The sequence below is a fragment of the Mustela lutreola genome, chromosome 10 (genome assembly GCF_030435805.1).
Source record: "Mustela lutreola isolate mMusLut2 chromosome 10, mMusLut2.pri, whole genome shotgun sequence".
In the NCBI taxonomy this organism is placed as follows: domain Eukaryota; kingdom Metazoa; phylum Chordata; class Mammalia; order Carnivora; family Mustelidae; genus Mustela; species Mustela lutreola.
In genome coordinates this window covers 108,770,780-108,788,613 of record NC_081299.1, presented here as the reverse complement: position 1 = coordinate 108,788,613, position 17,834 = coordinate 108,770,780, and the positions used below count along the sequence as shown (strand labels likewise).

General features: G+C 40.3%; 1 protein-coding gene across 5 annotated transcripts in view; it reads right to left on the bottom strand.

Annotated features, from left to right (window-relative positions):
• POGZ (pogo transposable element derived with ZNF domain) overlaps positions 1–17,834 on the bottom strand; it is a 49,730-nt gene that overhangs the window by 10,787 nt on the left and 21,109 nt on the right. For 3 of the 5 annotated variants that reach the window (XM_059138582.1, XM_059138585.1, XM_059138583.1), the window contains 7 exons: positions 12,509–12,684; positions 11,223–11,331; positions 9,702–9,992; positions 9,401–9,619; positions 7,037–7,146; positions 5,278–5,615; positions 4,791–4,945 (listed from right to left, as the gene is read on the bottom strand). In XM_059138582.1, coding sequence (XP_058994565.1) covers positions 4,791–4,945; positions 5,278–5,615; positions 7,037–7,146; positions 9,401–9,619; positions 9,702–9,992; positions 11,223–11,331; positions 12,509–12,684 — 1,398 coding nt within the window. The remainder of the gene's footprint in view (positions 1–4,790; positions 4,946–5,277; positions 5,616–7,036; positions 7,147–9,400; positions 9,620–9,701; positions 9,993–11,222; positions 11,332–12,508; positions 12,685–17,834) is intronic. The other 2 variants (XM_059138586.1, XM_059138584.1) reach the window with 1 other exon arrangement.

Genomic DNA, 17,834 nt, shown 5'->3' with positions numbered 1-17,834 from the left:
TGCCTGTGCTCGCTCTTGCTCTCTCTCTCTCTCTGACAAATAAATAAATAAAATCTTAAAAAAAAAAAAATGACAATATTTGGGGAGCACCTGGGTGGCTCAGTCAGTTAAGCGTCTGCCTTCAGCTCAGGTCATGATCCTGGGGTCCTGGGATTGAATCCCACAAGCAGGGAACCTACTTCTCCCTCTCCTTCTGCCTGATGCTCTGTCTGCTTGTGTGCACATACACTCTCTCTCTCAAATAAAGAAAATCTTTAAAAAAAAAAAGAAGACAATATTTTCTCCTTTCCCCCCTTTGCCTCTTAATTCAATTTGTCATTAATTGCTTTTCTTTTTTTTTTCTAGAACACCTTTAAATATTGGTCCTTTCCAACCTTCTGCCTTAACCTTTCTTATTCTGTGTTCTCCTTGAGCAATTTCATTCAACCTTGAAGCTCTTCCTACAACCAATGTATCGGCTCTCTTGATACAGCTGTCATACGACATCAATAGTAACAACACTAATTAAATATCCTAACACATAAACACCATGCTAACATTTATATAGATTATCTCATACCAAGAAAATCAGTGAGATAGAAACATAAGTCACCAGTGGATTTAAGACATCTCTATTAACCATCCGCATCTGTTCTAGTTCCATAGAAGAGCTGGTATGGAAAGATCCAGTCAGGAGATAGAATTAACTAATTTTGCAAAGTGGCCATCCTAACACAGTCCCTCTGAGCACCATGACCCTCATGTCCTTGACACCTAACACAGTCTCTTACTTTGAGAAAATAGGAGTGAACTACTACAGCTTCTGCTTTCTGTTTTCCAAATTATGAAAGAAAGGATAGGGGCGCGCCTGACTGGCTCAGTTGGTTAAGCATCCAAACTCTTGATTTCAGCTCAGGTCCTAGAATGGAGCTCTGGATCAGGCACACCGTGCTCAGTGGGGAGTCTGCTTGTCTCCCTCTCCCTATGGCCCTCCCCTGCTCATGTGGGCATGCTCGTTCTCTAAAATAAACCAATCTTTTAAAAAAAAAAAAAGAAGGAAAGAAAGGATAGATATCTTATACCTTCCTAAGGTTCAGCCAACCTCATTCCCTATTATCCCAAGACTTTATCAAGCAATTAGTTCCCTCTTCGTTCAGTCATTTTCCACACAAGTTCCTTCCCAGCATTTGACCATGGTTAAGCCTGAAGCATCCTTCCCTCAGCTCTACCTCTTCTTCAGTCTACTGCCCTTAAACAAGTATGAAGAAAAACATAATGCTATTAAGATTATACTATTATGATAATTTAAGTGTAATGATCCACTGATGTTTGGGACAATTCAGGAAATTTGAAAATGGACTAGGTATAGATAATATTAAGGATTTATGACTGCTTCTGTTAGGTTTTGACAATGGTATTATGGCTGTATATAGAGAAGGGTTTTTATTTTTTAGAGATACATACTTAAGTATTTGGGGTGACATGTCATTATGTATGTAATTTCATTTAAAAACACTTTAGGGGGGGCCTGGGTGGCTCAGTGGGTTGGACCGCTGCCTTCCGCTCAGGTCCCGATCACAGGGTCCTGGGATCAAGTCCCGCATTGGGCTCTCTGCTCAGCGGGGAGCCTGCTTCCCTCTCTCTCTCTCTCTCTCTCCATCTACTTGTGATCTCTCTCTGTCAAATAAATAAATAAAATCTTAAAAAAAACAAAAACAAAAAACAAACAACACTTTAGGGGCGCCTGGTTGGCTTAGTTGGTTGGGCAACTGCCTTCAGCTCAGGTCATGATTCTGGAGTCCCGGGGATAGAGTCCCACATCGGGCTCCCTGCTCAGTAGGGAGTCTGCTTCTCCTGCTGACCTCTCTCGCTCTCAAATAAATAAATAAAATCTTAAAAAACAAAAACAAAAAACTTCAGAGGGGCACCTGGGTGGCTCGTGGCTTAAGCCTCTGCCTTCTGCTTGGGTCATGCATGGTCTAAGAGTCCTGGGATCGAGCCCCACATTGGGCTCCTTGCTGAGCAGGGAGCCCACTCCTCTCCACTGCCCCCTGCTCTGCCTGCCTCTCTGCCTGCTTGGGATCTCTGTCAAATAAGTGAATAAAATCTTAAAAAAAAAAGGTTAAAAAAAAAACCTACTGCAGAAAAGGAAATTTTTTTCAAAATTAAAAAGAAAGCAATGGGGGCGCCTGGGTGGCTCAGTGGGTTAAGCCGCTGCCTTCGGCTCGGGTCATGATCTCAGGGTCCTGGGATCGAGTCCCGCATTAGGCTTTCGGCTCAGCGGGGAGCCTGCTTCCTCCTCTCTCTCTCTGCCTGCCTCTTTGCCTACTTGTGATCTCTGTCAAATAAATAAATAAAATCTTAAAAAAAAAAAAAAAAAAAAAAAAAGAAAGAAAGCAAGCAATGGGTCCAAAAATACTAATATTAAAAAATAAGCTACTTTTATCAGGATCTGCCATATGTATGGGAAAGAGGACTTACACAAGAATCCAAGAATAAAACTGATACACAGTGAAATATAAAAAATGTAATTTACCTCTTTGGGTTAACAATTTCTCAGATTTTTGATCAATATAAATTTTAAGTCACATGATACTCAAAAATTAAAAGTCAGACATAACAAGAGTGGAAAGTGAAAAGGATTGATGAGGTTCTGACTGGGAATTTCTTTACCCATAAGGAAAAACTTATCTTTCCACACATAAATTAACAATAAGATGGGGGTGCCTGGGTGGCTCAGTGGGTTAAAGCCTATGCCTTCGGCTCAGGTCATGATCTCAGGGTCCTGGGATAGTGCCCCACATTGGGTTCTCTGCTCAGCGGGGAGCCTGCTTCCCCCTCCCTCTCTGCCTGCCTCTCTACCTTCTTGTGATCTCTGTCAAATAAATAAATAAAATCTCAAAAAAAAAAAAATGTATTCACTAGGAAGTGTAGATGAGTTATTCAGATTTTCCATCACTGACAGTGAAGACTTTGGGGCCCTATAGCAAGACCAAGTTGGCTACTCTGCCACTAAATGCATAGTGGTTGATTCCAGTATCTAGTCTATTTCCGAATTATCAGTCCAAAGTTCTACCATCTCATTAATTTTTAAATCCTGATTACATGCTGAAGTGATATTTTGGATATACTGAGTTAAATAAATTATACTATTAAAATTAATTTCAGAAGTGCCTAGCTGGCTCAGTCAGTCAAAGCATGCAACTCTTGATCTCAGGATTGTAAGTTCAAGCCCCATGCGGAGTGTAGAGCTTACTTAACAACAAAACAAAGAAACAATAAACAGTTATTAAAAAAAAGAAGTTGTTAAAAAAAACTTTTAAATTTACCTTTTTTTTTACTTTTTAAAAATGGCTACTAAAAAAATTAAACTTGCATATGTAGCTCACATTGTATTTCTATAGACCAACATTATAGTAAGCCACGAATGGCAATCCCACTACTCTTGCCAAAGCCAAGGAACTACAAAGGGAAAGCAATGCTTTCCTGAAACAGATTCTGGAAAGACATGGGAAGATACGCTCTATTCCTTGTCCGCACTATTTTGTGTCTGAATGTAATGCCCGAGATTAATACAGCCACCCTGCTACAAGCCAGAGACAAGAGAACAATAGCAGAACACTCAAGTTCTGGGTTACAAGTTTACTCTACCTCAAGGACTCTCAGTTAAACAATATAATGGATATTCTTATTGTTTAACTCATTTTTAGTTAAGGTTTTTAATCTGCAGCAAAAGCATAGAGATGACATGCATATTTCTTCATGTGTTTGCTCATACAGTTTCCCATCACCTAAAAGGTTTTCTTATTACTTTCATCTGTCTAAATCTTTTATTTATTTATTTATTTATTTACTTGTATTTAAAGACCTTAAAAGTTAGGGGCAGCTGGGTGGCTCAGTCATTAAGCATCTGCCTTCTGCTTAGGTCATGATCTCAGGGTCCTGGGACAGAGCCTCACATTAGGCTCCCTGCCCAGCGGGAAGTCTGCTTCTCCCTCTCCCACTCCCCTTGCTTGTGTTCCCTCTCTGTCAAATAAATAAATAAATAAAATCTTTAAAGAAAAATAAGTAAATAAAGATCCTAAAAACTTTAAGTATGACTTTCTGGGAAATCTAGCCCCAATGACCTTTCTGTAAACTATTTCACCTATCATTGGTATTATACAATGCATATGTTTATAAATAAATATACTGTCTTTTTCTCATTTTCCTTTATATAATTTTTATCTTAGTACAACAAAACTGGAAATTCCCTGAAAGATACAGAAGATATTCCAGGAAGACTGGTCTCAAATCCTCACAATGGCACTTTACTAGAGATGTACGCTCTCAAGTAAATGACTTAATTTTTGTGAGTCTGTGTTCATTCTGTATTTCCTCATCTGTTAGATGTATAGTGAAGGTGACATTCCACACCTCATCTTACATTTCACTGAAAGCACTGTCTTAATGGTATTTTATGTTTATAATGCTATCTTTTGTCTTATGTAAAACCTACCAGGGTACTAACTAAAGTGGAGGTGCAAATATAGATGATCTCGGTAAGGCACCCACTGCATTACACTGTATACATTACAACACGTTACAGTGGTCCTGAACCAAAGCCCCTAACAATTCTAGCACTGAATTCAATTCAGGCTTGAAGAGAAGTCTAAGTTCTAAGAATAAAGGGTGAATGAAGTAAGGAATTGATTAGAAATGTGCAAAGGGCTTCCTCTAAACTGATATTCATACAAAATGATGGGCTCTTCCCAGTGCCATTCAATGAAGAACAAAACATACCCCTACAGTTTAAGAGTTTCCAAACTTACTAGTCGATTCATAAGGACTATGAACATTTTCCAAGTGGCACTGGAGCTGGAAGGGTGTGGAAAACTGGCGGTAACAGTGTTGGCAGATAGTATGACCATCTACCTCACCGTTCTGCTGATCGAGTTCTACATGATGTTTCATATGGTTCATGAATCTGTAGCAGAGCACAAGAAGTAGAGAAAACAAAAAAATCAGCAGCCAGGGAATCCCAGAACACATATTATGTACCACCCCCTGCCTTGCTTGGGACAGTCCTTTTCTGAGCCCAGAAAAGGGTTCTTGAAACTAAGAGTTCTGTGGAAAGATGTACTGGTTTCCCTTACCCCACGCAAAGTTATCTCTTATTATTCCCACAATACCTCCTCCTTCTGTAGTACCACTTACTGATTTAATGATAATCCTTAGATTGGATAACAGGACTACTGCCCAAAGAGAAAAGACAAATTTCTCATCCAGGGTTAACTTCTGAGGCTCTTCAACACTTACCGAATGTTGTTTTTTAGCCTTTTGGTACAATGTGGGCATCGGAAAGATGTGGCAACCTTAGGGAAGTTTGTGAGCTGGGCCACTTTGCCACCATCCCGTCCGTAGTAGAAGTCATCTACTAGCATGATGAGTTTGGTCTGGACAGCATCACCCACATTCTCATTTGGCTCTGGTACTTTGGAAGGCGGTGACAGAGCAGGAATAGGTGTAGAAGAGGGTGTGGAAGCAATAGGAGCTGTTTTCTCAGGGGATGGGGGCTTTGCAGCTGACGGGACACTGGGTTCTGAATCCACAGACTTTCCTTTCTTCTGGTATTCCACCATTTCTGGGCAACAGTACTATAAAGGAAAATCACTGTAGTTATCTTGGCGGCTGGGATATGCCAACTCCCCAACCTCATGAACATCACCTGGGAATGGTTTGGTTCCAGGTATTCTCACCCAGGTTTCACCCTTCAGTTTTCTATAGTGTTTCTAGGATTATGGCTTCTTCTAATGGATATTTATTTATAGCCATATGCCTCTCCTAACCCAGTATCTTGTATTTCTCCTTCCTGCCTTGGATACTTCAACCACTTACTAGCGTAACTTGCCTCTGAATTCCCCAGCAAGAAGAAATTCCAATCTTTGTGTCTGGACTAATACCAAAAAAATGAAAAGGCTAGAAATGAGAACTGGTTAATGACTCCTGGTTCATCCAAGGACAATAAACAGAATATAAACTGAGGGATATCTAGGTGGCTCAGTTGGTTAAGCATCTGACTCAGCTCAGGTCATGATCTTGGGCTCCCCACTCAGCAGGGAGTCTGCCTGTCCTTCTCCCTGCTCAGGGAGTCCCTCAAATAAAATCTTTTTTTTTTTTTTTAAAGATTTTATTTATTTATTTGACAGAGAGAAATTACAAGTACACTGAGAGGCAGGCAGAGAGGGAGAGAGAAGGAAGCAGGCTCCCTGCTGAGCAGAGAGCCCGATGCAGGACTCGATCCCAGGACCCTGAGATCATGACCTGAGCTGAAGGCAGCGGCTTAACCCACTGAGCCACCCAGGCGCCCTCCCTCAAATAAAATCTTACAAAAGAAAAAATACAGGTGTCTGCGTGGCTCAGTTGGTTAAGTGTCTGCCTTTCACTCAGGTCATGATCCCAGGGTCCTGGGATGGAGACCCATGTAGGGCTCCCTGCTCAGTGGGGAGCCTGCTTCTCCTTCCTCTGCCTTTCTCCCTGCCTGTGGTCTCTGGCTGTCTCTCTCTCTCTCTGTCAAATAATAAATAAATAAATAAATAAATAAAGCAAGCTTTAAAAAAAAGGAAGAAAATAAACCAAGGGGAGCCTGCTTCTCCTTCCTCTGCCTTTCTCCCTGCTTGTGGTCTCTGGCTGTCTCTCTCTCTCTCTGTCAAACAATAAATAAATAAATAAATAAATAAAGCAAGCTTTAAAAAAAAGGAAGAAAATAAACCAAGGTCAACTTGGTTTGAGTGGATTACCTAACAAACCTGTCCTCCTGTGCTCCTGTGTAGTTTCAAAATCAACCACAACCAAGGAATTAAGGTTGCATATGTTCCAATCTACTTGAGAGTCTTTAAATATATCCTTCTACATTCCAAAGTATGAAACTCTTCTAAAATAGGCCAGAAAGGAGCATAACCCTTTAAGAAACTTCTAAGTCATTTCAGAGTCCCTGCTTCACATGCTCCTAATCCTAGAGGAGGTATGCAGTGGTAGCCACTGAGGCCGGATCCCCATCAAAACTGCTATCACTTACACACATGTGACCTCTCAAAGCTTCAGTAACACGGAATTGAGCATTACACCGTGGACATATTTTCCGTCCACCATCCTGGAGGTCGAACACTGGGATGGAAGAAGAGGTCACTGGAAGAAGTAAGAAGCATTGATAAGATTAATGAGATGATACTAGAAACAGATTACTGGCCCTTTGAAGAAATGTTAAACAACCCCTGAAAGGCATATTAAGGTTGATACGCAAGCATGAATGATCATTATGAGGACCATTCTTTTAACTCTAGGCCAGGGGTCAGCAAATCACAGCTCCTAGACAAAATCCAGCCAAATTTCTATTTGGCCCATGAGCTAGGAATGGATTTTACTTTTTTTGGAGGTTATACAACTTTTTCTTTAGTTGAGGTAAGACATACTTAAAACTTACCTCTTAACCATTTTCAAGGGTATAGTTAAGTATATTCACATTGTTGTACAAGCAGAACTCTTTTCATCTTGTAAATCTGAAACTCTATCCATTTAACAATTCCCCATTCCTCCTTCCTCTTAGTCCCTGGCAACCCCTGATCTACTTTCCATCTCTGATTTTGACTCTTCCAGGTACCTCATATTAAGTGTAATCATACAGTATTTGTCCTCTTGCGACCAACTTAGTTTAGTACTTAGCAGAATGTCCTCAAAGTTCATGAATGTTACAGCATTTACAAGAATTTCTTTCCTTGAACAATATGCTACTTTATGTATATTCCATATTTTGTTTATTTATTCATTGGTTGATGCTCACTTGGAGACTGCCTCCACTTTTTGGCTATGGTGAATGCTGCTGCTATGAACATGGGTATACAAGTATCTGCCCGAGGACCTGCTTTCAATTCTTTTGGGTCATAACCCAGAAGCAGAATTGCTGAGTCAGATGGTAATTTTATACTTCACTTTTTGAGAGACCATCATACTAATTTACATTTTCACCAGCAATGCACAAGGGTTCCAATACCTACACATTCTCACCAACACTTGTTACTTTGTTTTTTGGATAAGAGCCATCCTGATGGGTGTGAAGTGGTATCTCAACATGGTTTTGATTTGCAATTCTCTAATCATTAGTGATGGTGAGCATCTTTTCATGTGCTTAACAGCCATTTATTTATCTTGTTTGGAGAAAGGTCTATTCAACTCCTTTGCCCAGTTTTTAATTGGGCTGTTTTTTTTATTTTGAGTTATGCTTTATATATTCTAGATGTTAACCCTTTATCAGATATATGATTTGCAAATATTTTTTCACATTCACTGGGCTGCTTTTTCACTCTATTCACAGTGTCCTTTGATACCCAGAAAGTTTAAAATTTGATGTAGTCTCGTTTTATCTATTATTCCTGTATCTACTGTTATATTTTTCTTTTGGTGTCATATGCAAGAAATCATTGCCAAATTCAATGCCATGAAGCTTTCCCCTGTTTTCTTCTCTTATAGTTTCAGCTCTTACGTTTAGGTCTTTGGTTTGCAGAATTAATTTTTACATACGGTGTTTAGGTCCAACTTCACTGGATGTGGATGCCTGATGTTTCTGATACCATTTGTTAAATGTTTTTACATTTTTAAATGGTTGAAATGAAAGCTAAATAAGGTATTCTGACACATGAAAATTACATATAATTCAGGGGTGCCTAGGTGGCTCAGTGGGTTAAGCTTCTGCCTTCGACTCAGTTCATGATCTCAAGATCCTGGGGATGGAGCCCCGCATTGGGCTCTCTGCTCGGTGGGAAGCCTTCATCCCCTTCTCTCTCTGCCTGCCTCTCTGCCTACTTGTGATCTCTGCCAAATAAATAAATATAATCTTTTAAAAAATTACATATAATTCAGAGACCATAAACAGTTTTAGTGGAACACAGTCATGCTCATTTGTTTGTGTACTGCCTGTGGCTGCTTTTGTACCATAAGGGCAGAGACCATATTTAGTGCATAAAGCCTAAATTACTATCTGGTCCTCTAGAGAAAGTTTGCCGACCTCTGCTCTAGACCACTGAAAATCCTTATGCTCATATCTTGTCTACACCTGAAAACCTCTCTAGTACATCCCAACTTTAAAATCTTGTGTAGAAATCTATCTCCTCTGTGAAGCTTCTTTTTATTATTATCCCACCCATCTCTGATCAACTGGTCCATTTCACTCATCTCCACAGCACAAGAAACACAGAATTATCTCCTTACAGCTGATTTAGTTACACTTTTCACAGTGGCTATCCCTTTCCTACACTAGAGTTTTTTGTAGAACAAACTGTGGCAACTACATTTTATGTCTCTATTTCAAAGCATAAAGTGCTAAAGTAACAAATACTTTATTAATGTTTCTGAATGACTGGGTACTCCGTCTTTCAGAGTACTGTACCTTTCATTGAAGATTCAGGTCCGCTGGTTCTCTGGGAGCCATGGGCAGAGTTGTTGTTGGATACCACCACTGGCCCAGGACTCTGGCCCAGGGAAGGGATGGTGTTAAGAGTATTCACCAGTTTGGCTACTTCATTGCTATTTTCACCTGTAACCCCAGGTCGCTTCACAGTGACAAAGCTGGCAATGCTCACTGCAGGTGGAGAGGGGAAGGAGGGAGCTATGTTGGCCAAGTGAAAATCATCTGTTCTCCACCCACTGCCCCCCGCCCAGCACTGCCATCTCCACTTCCCAGGGCTCACCTAGCTTGGGATTGGGGGTCTGGCTGGACTGGCCTGGAGGCTGAGCAGCTAGCTGCCCCAGTGAGGTCGGCTGTGTGGCAGTGGGAGTGGTGGAGGTGCTGGGTGTGGACTTGGTCTGCTGGGACTGGGACTGTGGGACGGTGCTCCGAATGGTCAGAGTAGCTGGGATGACAGTGGTGAAGGTGTTGGTGGTGGGCCGCACAGGCATTGTGGAGCCTGGCCTCACTGGGGTCATCTGAGAGAACACTTGTGGGACTCCAACTGTCGGCTTAACAAACTGGGTACCTGGGGCTTCAAAAAAGAGACAAAGAAAAGCACCAAAGCTTGGTCAATAAGCTCACCTCTCATACATTCTACCTGTATTTACTGAAAATACTAGAACAAGAAAAGGTTACTGCCCCAAAGTGTTTGGTGGCCATCAGAGGTGAACAAGAGTAGCACACACTCTATTGTCAAGACAATACATATCCAAGGTGATAAAAGATCTTATAGTAAGGAATCAGCCCTATTAAATTGAAGAAAGAAGATTCCTATCAACTCTTCTCACAACACCTTACCACACTGCCTTTTTTATCCCAAGAATTTAATCAAAAGTGGCTGGACCTCAATACTGGAAGAGGAAGGATAAGTACAGATAGGAGGCAGTGTGCATATATATAAGGCCAAAGGGCAGATGCAGTCCTAAAATAAAGCCAGCTTTCTCTCTCAGGATACTAAAGGAGTCTTCCAGTCTTTCATATGAACTCAAACAGAAAACTGACTATGCCATTCTACTAGCATCCCAGAGGTCAATCTCCTTGCTCAGCTGTAAATAATTCCATTAACAAATATATAGAAATATCAGAACTAGGTAAGTTAAATTCATTAGACTTAAGGCCAAAAGCACTGTGTGGGCTCTGAGAACAACAACAAAAACTTAGGAAGACGAGCTTATGGAAGCACCCAAAGAACAATTTATTAAGATTTTTTTGGCCTGAATTGCAGTAAACTTACAGGAACTAAAGAACTGTGGAGGAAAATCACAAGATTTTAAAAAAGTATTTTAATTTAGTTTCTTTAAAAAAAAACTACTAACTAGTCACTGGCAAATTTATCATCAAAGGATAGGTCATTTGTTTTATATCCAAAATCTATGCTATAAAATTAAAGCAAAATAAAGTTTATAATCCCACCATGTAAGTGAATAGACTTATTAAGAAATGTGCAATTTGGGAGTTTTCATTAATGATATTCCTTCAGGATAACACACGTAATAGCTGACTAAAACACCAGAAAAGGACTATATAAACCCTGTTTGAAGGGTGGTAAAAAGTTAAAAAGAAAAATAAAACCACCATCCTGGTCAAAGGTTAGAAAGTTTTTTAAAAATTTAGCTTAAAAATGGAGCTTAAATCAGTATGATCTTTGCATTTTTAGACTTTCCTTAAACACACTTTTTAAATGACCAAGGATATTCTGAAACAAGAAAAACAAATCTTCCGGATGCCAGTTTATTTTGAATGGGTAGACATTTTTCCTTACCTGGGACTAGTGTTATTGGTCTAACCGTTTGGCCTTGCTGTACGTTCAGCACAATCCCAACCTGATTCATTGCATTTTGTACAGGCCGGACATTTCTTACAGGAAATCCCTGCATTAAAAAGCAAAATGATCTTTAACATGGAGATCAGCTAACACTAGCAGAGATTGCAATAAGACTACATCTTAAAAAATTCAGTCTTACCTAGTGGTTCTTTTTCTAGAGGTATAACTTTTAAATGACTGAGATGGAGAAATCTAGGAATTTTGGCAAACTTTTGAGTGACAAAATATCAAAACTGAAGAATAAGCTTTAGTACATATGAGCAAAAAGGAAAACATACTTCCTCTTAAAAGAACCTCAGCTTAAAAAATACCTCATCCACCAACTGGCCCCTAAACAGATAAAGGCACACAAGAAGGGGGGAAAAAAAAAAAAAAGGCACCAGGAATATTCACTGGAGTGATTCAACACAAAAAATTGTTTTGTTGTTGTTTTTTTAAAGATTTTATTTATTAGACAGAGAGAGATCACAAGTAGGCAGAGAGACAGGCAGAGGGGGAGGAGGAAGCAGGCTCCTTGCTGAGCAGAGAGCCCAGTGTGGGCCTCCATTCCAGGACCCTGAGATCATAACCCAAGCTGAATGCAGAGGATTAACCCACTGAGCCACCCAGGTGCCCAGCACAAAACAATTGTTAAGAAATTGTTCCCAAAGTCCACTTCAAAGGCGGTAAACCTCTGGCAAACTTTTAAGAAAAGAATTTCTAACTCAGGAAGCCACAGGCAGAGAGAAACACTTGCCTTTATGTTACACATTCAGCATTAGGCTTTCAACTTCAACTCACGTTATATGTCATATAACTTACGTTATATGTCATATAACTTACGTTATATGTCAAATAAGTCATCTTCCTCCTTCTCTTCCAAAGATAATCCCTGCACTTTACCAATTTCACGAGTCAACTAACTCACCCCATTTTAAGAAAAACAGCCCAAGCAAAGGGCAGGAAGTGTTAAGGACCAAGTGTTAAAGCTTCCTAATCAAAGCTTTCCCACTAATTTCTGCCCAGATCTCAATCAAATCACTTAACAGCCCTCTAAAGGACTGGAAGAGGAAATTACCAGGAGCGTTACATTTGGCTTTCTTTAAAAATCAGTATCAAATTAAAGAACAGCAAATGAGAAAGCCAGGTCAAAAGATAGGACTTAGAGTTCTAAGTTAGAGCCGCCAATGGTTCAGTATTTTTCTCTCTTCCCCTACGCAGCACCAGAACTGAGTCTAACTCACCTGTGTAGTGATGAATATTGGTTGTGAGGCCACAGGAGAACTGGTCACATGATTGGCATTCTGCATGACCTGGACAGGCCTCAACACTGGTTGAGTAACCATTGTGCCAAGACCTGGAGCTGGATTCTGGGTTAGGATGAGTGGCTGTCCACCTTGTTGGACCAAAGAATTGCCAGCTGAAGATAAAAGTAAAAGGAAGAAAGAAAAAAAAATGTAAGAAAAAAAACACCCCACATTTTATAAGTAACAGTACAGTCTCAGATAAGAAATGGTATCCCAGATAACAAAATATTCAAGACTGCCACACTCACCTTAGGTTTAACATCACCATATGCACCAAAAATGTAAGCTTTACCCAAATCTAAAACTAACAGAAAAACTGCAGATAGGTTTCATGTCATGAACCTAGAAGTGAGATTTCTACAAGGCTATCATTCTGACTCTGACAATATTGGTATATGATTTAACGTAATCTCTCCACACCAAATTAACAAAACAAAGTAACATATAATTTCTTTTTCCATATTTTAACTAGGTAAAACTTAACTTTGTCAGAATACAATTTGTTGTTAGCTAATTCACTTTTAATCTTTTTAAAAGTGGCATATTTATCAACAAACATTAATTCAGCAAGCACACAGAATCTAAAGAATGGCACCTCTTCCTAGTGAGTCAAAGCTCAGAAATCTAACAGATTCTCTAAACAACCACTGTCTTTTATGGGTATGGGAACACAGAGATTGACAGGTTAACTCCTTTTTCTCTTTTGTGTCATCAGAACCAATAAAGAAAAGACTTGGTCAAAAACTAACCAACATTCAGTGAAAAAGGTATGACTTCAGAAGATAATAGTTCCTTCAAAAATAAATATCAATAAATTGACTACTATTGAACCACTTTAGGTTCTTTTTTTTAAAAGATTTTATTTATTTATTTGACAGAGATCACAAGTAGGCAGAGAGGCAGGCAGAGAGAGAGAGGAGGAAGCAGGCTCCCTGCTGAGCAGAGAGCCCGATCCCAGGACCCTGAGACCATGACCTGAGCCGAAAGTAGAGGCTTTAACCCACTGAGCCACCCAGGCGCCCCACCACCTTAGGTTCTTAATGTTTTATTTTTTTTTCCAAAGATTTTATTTATTTGAGAGAGAGAGAGGTCACAAGTAGGCAGAGCAGCAGGCAGAGAGAGAGGGAGAAGCAGGCTCCCTGCTGAGCAGAGAGCCCGACATGGGGCTCAATCCCAGGATCCTGAGATCCTGACCTGAGCTGAAGGCAGAGGCTTAACCGACTGAGCCACCCAGGTGCCCCTAAATGTTTTAAAGTCTATTTACTACATTTAGCAAAAAAGTCGTTAATACTAAGTTTCTCGATTTACAGACAATACTCCAAAACCACACAGAAAATTTGAACATCAATATACCTAAATCGGAGATTCAAGCAAGATACTGCCTCAACTTTTTACATTAAATAACCAGAATGGGATGGGTTCCTATGAACTGTATGTCCTACTTTGACAGATGGAGTCACTGCAGTTAGCTACAAAGCTAGACCACTGGAGTGAGTATATAGCTGGCTATTAATGGGCCAACAATGGTCTGTCCCACTTTTTTTTTTTTTTTTAAAGATTTTATTTATTTGACAGAGAGAGATCAGAAGTAGGCAGAGAGGCAGGCAGAGAGAGAGGAAGGGAAGCAGGCTCCCCACTGAGCAGAGAGCCCAAAGCGGGGCTCGATCCCAGGACCCTGGGATCATGACCTGAGCCGAAGGCAGAGGCTTTAACCCACTGAGCCACCCAGGTGCCCCGGTTTGTCCCACTTTTATCCAGAAAATAAGTGCCCATCAGGAACTAGACCTCATAGTTACTAGGCCAGCTGACTAGTGATTATGAGGCTGACACAGATAAAAAATTACAAGTTCCATCTCTGCTAATTATACTGGCAATTTACTATTTTAATTTAAATGTCTTATTATGCAGAAGTGAAAATACATATAAAAATACCATACCATAATGAACTCCCATGTATCCATCACTCAGCTTCAACAATTATTAACTATGGTCAATTTTGTTTTTTCTATACCTCTCATCCACATTCTATGAATCTTTCTAATAATTCCAATGAATTCTAATTCTAATAAATTATTTTAAGTGATTTCCACATTCTTTTTTTAAAAATATTTCATCCATTTACTTGAAGGAGAGAGACAGCACTAGTGAGCACAAGCAGCGGGGGAGCCACAGGGGGAGAGGGAAAAGCAGACATCCTGTGTAACAGGGAGCCCAACTTGGGGATCGAACCCAGGACCCTGGTACCATGACATGAGCTGAAGGTAGACCCCCAACCACCTGAGCCACCCAGGTACTCCTGATCTCTATATTCTTATTAAATCTTTCCTTAGAGAAATTCTAAACATTCATGGGCTTTACAAAGTTCTGCTTTCAGGGGATGAAGAGGCAATCAGAATCCTTAGGCTTAATAAGCCTATAAAAGAATTAACCAAGTAGTACCCTGCCTCAGAGTCTGCTCTCAAATAAACTAGGTACCATAGCCATAAACTCATGAAATAAAGGGAAGAGATTCAGCAGCTTCTCTCACAATAAGTTGTTTTACAAATCTGAAGGTCTTGATGTATCCCTTTATTCTTTTATGTTTACTTACATAACCTTAAAACCCAGAGATAAGAAGAATAAATGGAGTTAAAATGAGCTAAACAGGAGTTGAAAAACATACAATTTATAGAGTAAGAAACCTATATCATTAAATTCACATCATTCACAGCTCAGAAGTAAGCAGCAATTTATTTTCCTACATAATATTTCTTTCCAAAGCAAAATGTATGATCAGTCAGAACGATGGAAGTAATTTCTAAATGCTGAGTGATAGATTCTGAAGAACAAAAAGAATTGTAAAAACAATCCAGAATTTTATTACTGACATCTTTTTTAAGATTTTACTATTTATTTGACACAGAGAGAGATCACAAGTAGGCAAAGAGGCAGGCAGGCAGAGAGAGAAGCAGGATTCCCGCTGAGCAGAGAGCTCCATGTGGGGCTCGAACACAGGACCCTGAGACCATGACCTGAGCTGAAGGCAGAGGCTCAACCCTCTGAGCCACCCAGGTGCCCCTCCCTGACACCTTCTTTAAAAAAAAAAAAAAAAAAAAAAAAAAAAAAAAAAAGGCTTTACTAAGATATCATCTACATAACATACATATTACTCATATAAAGTATACATTTCAGAAGTTTTTAGTATATTTGCGAGGTTTGTGCAACTATCACTTCTATTTAATTCCAGAACATCATCCCCAAAAGAAATCTTTTTCTTCTTTTTTTAAGATTTTATTTATTTATATGAGAGAGAGAGATACAGTGATAGAGGGAACACAAGCATCAGAGGGAGAATCAGGCTTCCCGCTGAGCAGGGAGCCCAAAACAGGGCTCAATCCCAGGACCCCAGGAACATGACCTGGGCCGAAGGCAGACGCGTAACCATCTGAGCCACCCAGGCGCCCATGCAGGAAGAAATCTTATACCCATTAGTAGTTACTCCTCATTCTCTTCTCCCCTTGGTAACCACAAATCTATTTTCTGTCACTAGAGAATTGCTAATTTTGGAATTTCATATAAATGGAGTCATATAATATGTTGCCTTTTGCATCTGACTTCTTTTCATTTAGCACTACATTTTTAAGGTTATTCATATTATAGTATCTCATCCCCCCCTCTTTAAATTTTATTTATTTATTTTTTTTAAAAGATTTTATTTATTTATTTGACAGAGAGAGATCACAAGTAGACAGAGAGGCAGGCAGAGAGAGAGAGGGGAGCAGGTTCCCTGCTGAGCAGAGAGCCCGATGCGGGACTCGATCCCAGGACCCCGAGATCATGACCTGAGCCGAAGGCAGCGGCTTAACCCACTGAGCCACCCAGGCGCCCCCCCCTTTTTTAAAGGGAAACAAGTTTTTGTTTTATTTTTAAAAGATTTTATTTATTTATTTGGCAGGCAGAGATCACAAGAAGGAAGAGAGGCAGGCAGAGAGCAAGGAGGAAGCAGGCTCCCCACTGAGCAGGGAGCCCGATCCCAGGACCCTGGGATCATGACCTGAGCTGAAGGCAGAGGCTTTAACCCACTGAGCCACCCAGGCGCCCCTCATTCCCTTTAATGGCTCAGTAATATTTCACTGTGCAGCTGTGTCTATCGCCTTTTGTTTATTCATTCAACAGCTTAGGTTATTTCCATTTGGGACCTATAATGAATAATGCTGCATTTGAGCAGGGTATTTTGTGTGAACTGTTTTCATGTTCTGGGTATATAGTTAGAAGAACTGCTGAATCATATAACTACATTTAACTTTTTGGAAAACAAACTATTTCCCAAAGTGGCCAAACCATTTTTACATTCTCACCAACACTTGTTATTTGTCCATCTTTTTGACTACAGCCATCCTAGTGGGTATGAACTGGTATCTCACTGTGGCTATGATGTGCACTTCCTTTAAATGTATTTTTTTAAAAACAGTTTATTTATTTATTTGACACACAGAGATCCCAAGTAGGCAGAGAGGCAGGCAGAGAGAGAGGAGGAAGCAGGCTCCCTACTGAGCAGAGAACCTGATGCAGGGCTTGATCCCAGATCCCTGGGATCATGACCTGAGCTGAAAGCAGAGGCTTTAACCCACAGAATCACCCAGGTGCCCCTGATATGCACTTCCTTAATGACCACTAATGTTGAGTATCTATTCATGCTCTTACAGGCCATTTATGTATATTGTTTGGAGAAATGTCTACTCAGATCCTTTGCCCATTTAAGAAACTGGATTGTCTTTTTTTTAAATTTTTTTTAAGATTTTATTTATTTATCTGACAGACAGAGATTACAAGTAGGCAGAGAGATGGGGAAAAGCAGGCTCCTGGCTGAGCAGAGAGCCTGACGTGGGGCTATATCCCAGGACCCTGGGATCATGACCTGAGCCAAAAGCAGAGGCTTTAACCCACTGAGCGACCCAGGCGCCCCTGGATAGTCTTTTTATTTTTTTTAAAAGGATTTATTTATTTAGGGGTGCCCGGGTGGTTCAGTTGGTTAAGGGTCTGCCTTTGGCTTGGGTCATGATCCCAGGGTACTGGGATCAAGCAACTAAGGGATCCCTGGTGGGTGGGGAGTCTGCTTCTTCCTCTCCCTCTGCCCCTCCCCCTGCTTGTGCTCACTCTCTCTCAAATAAATAAATAAGATCTTTTTTAAAAATGTACTTTTTTATTTAGGGGCGCCTGGGTGGCTCAGAGGGTTAAGCCTCTGCCTTCGGCTCAGGTCATGATCCCAGGGTCTGGGATCAAG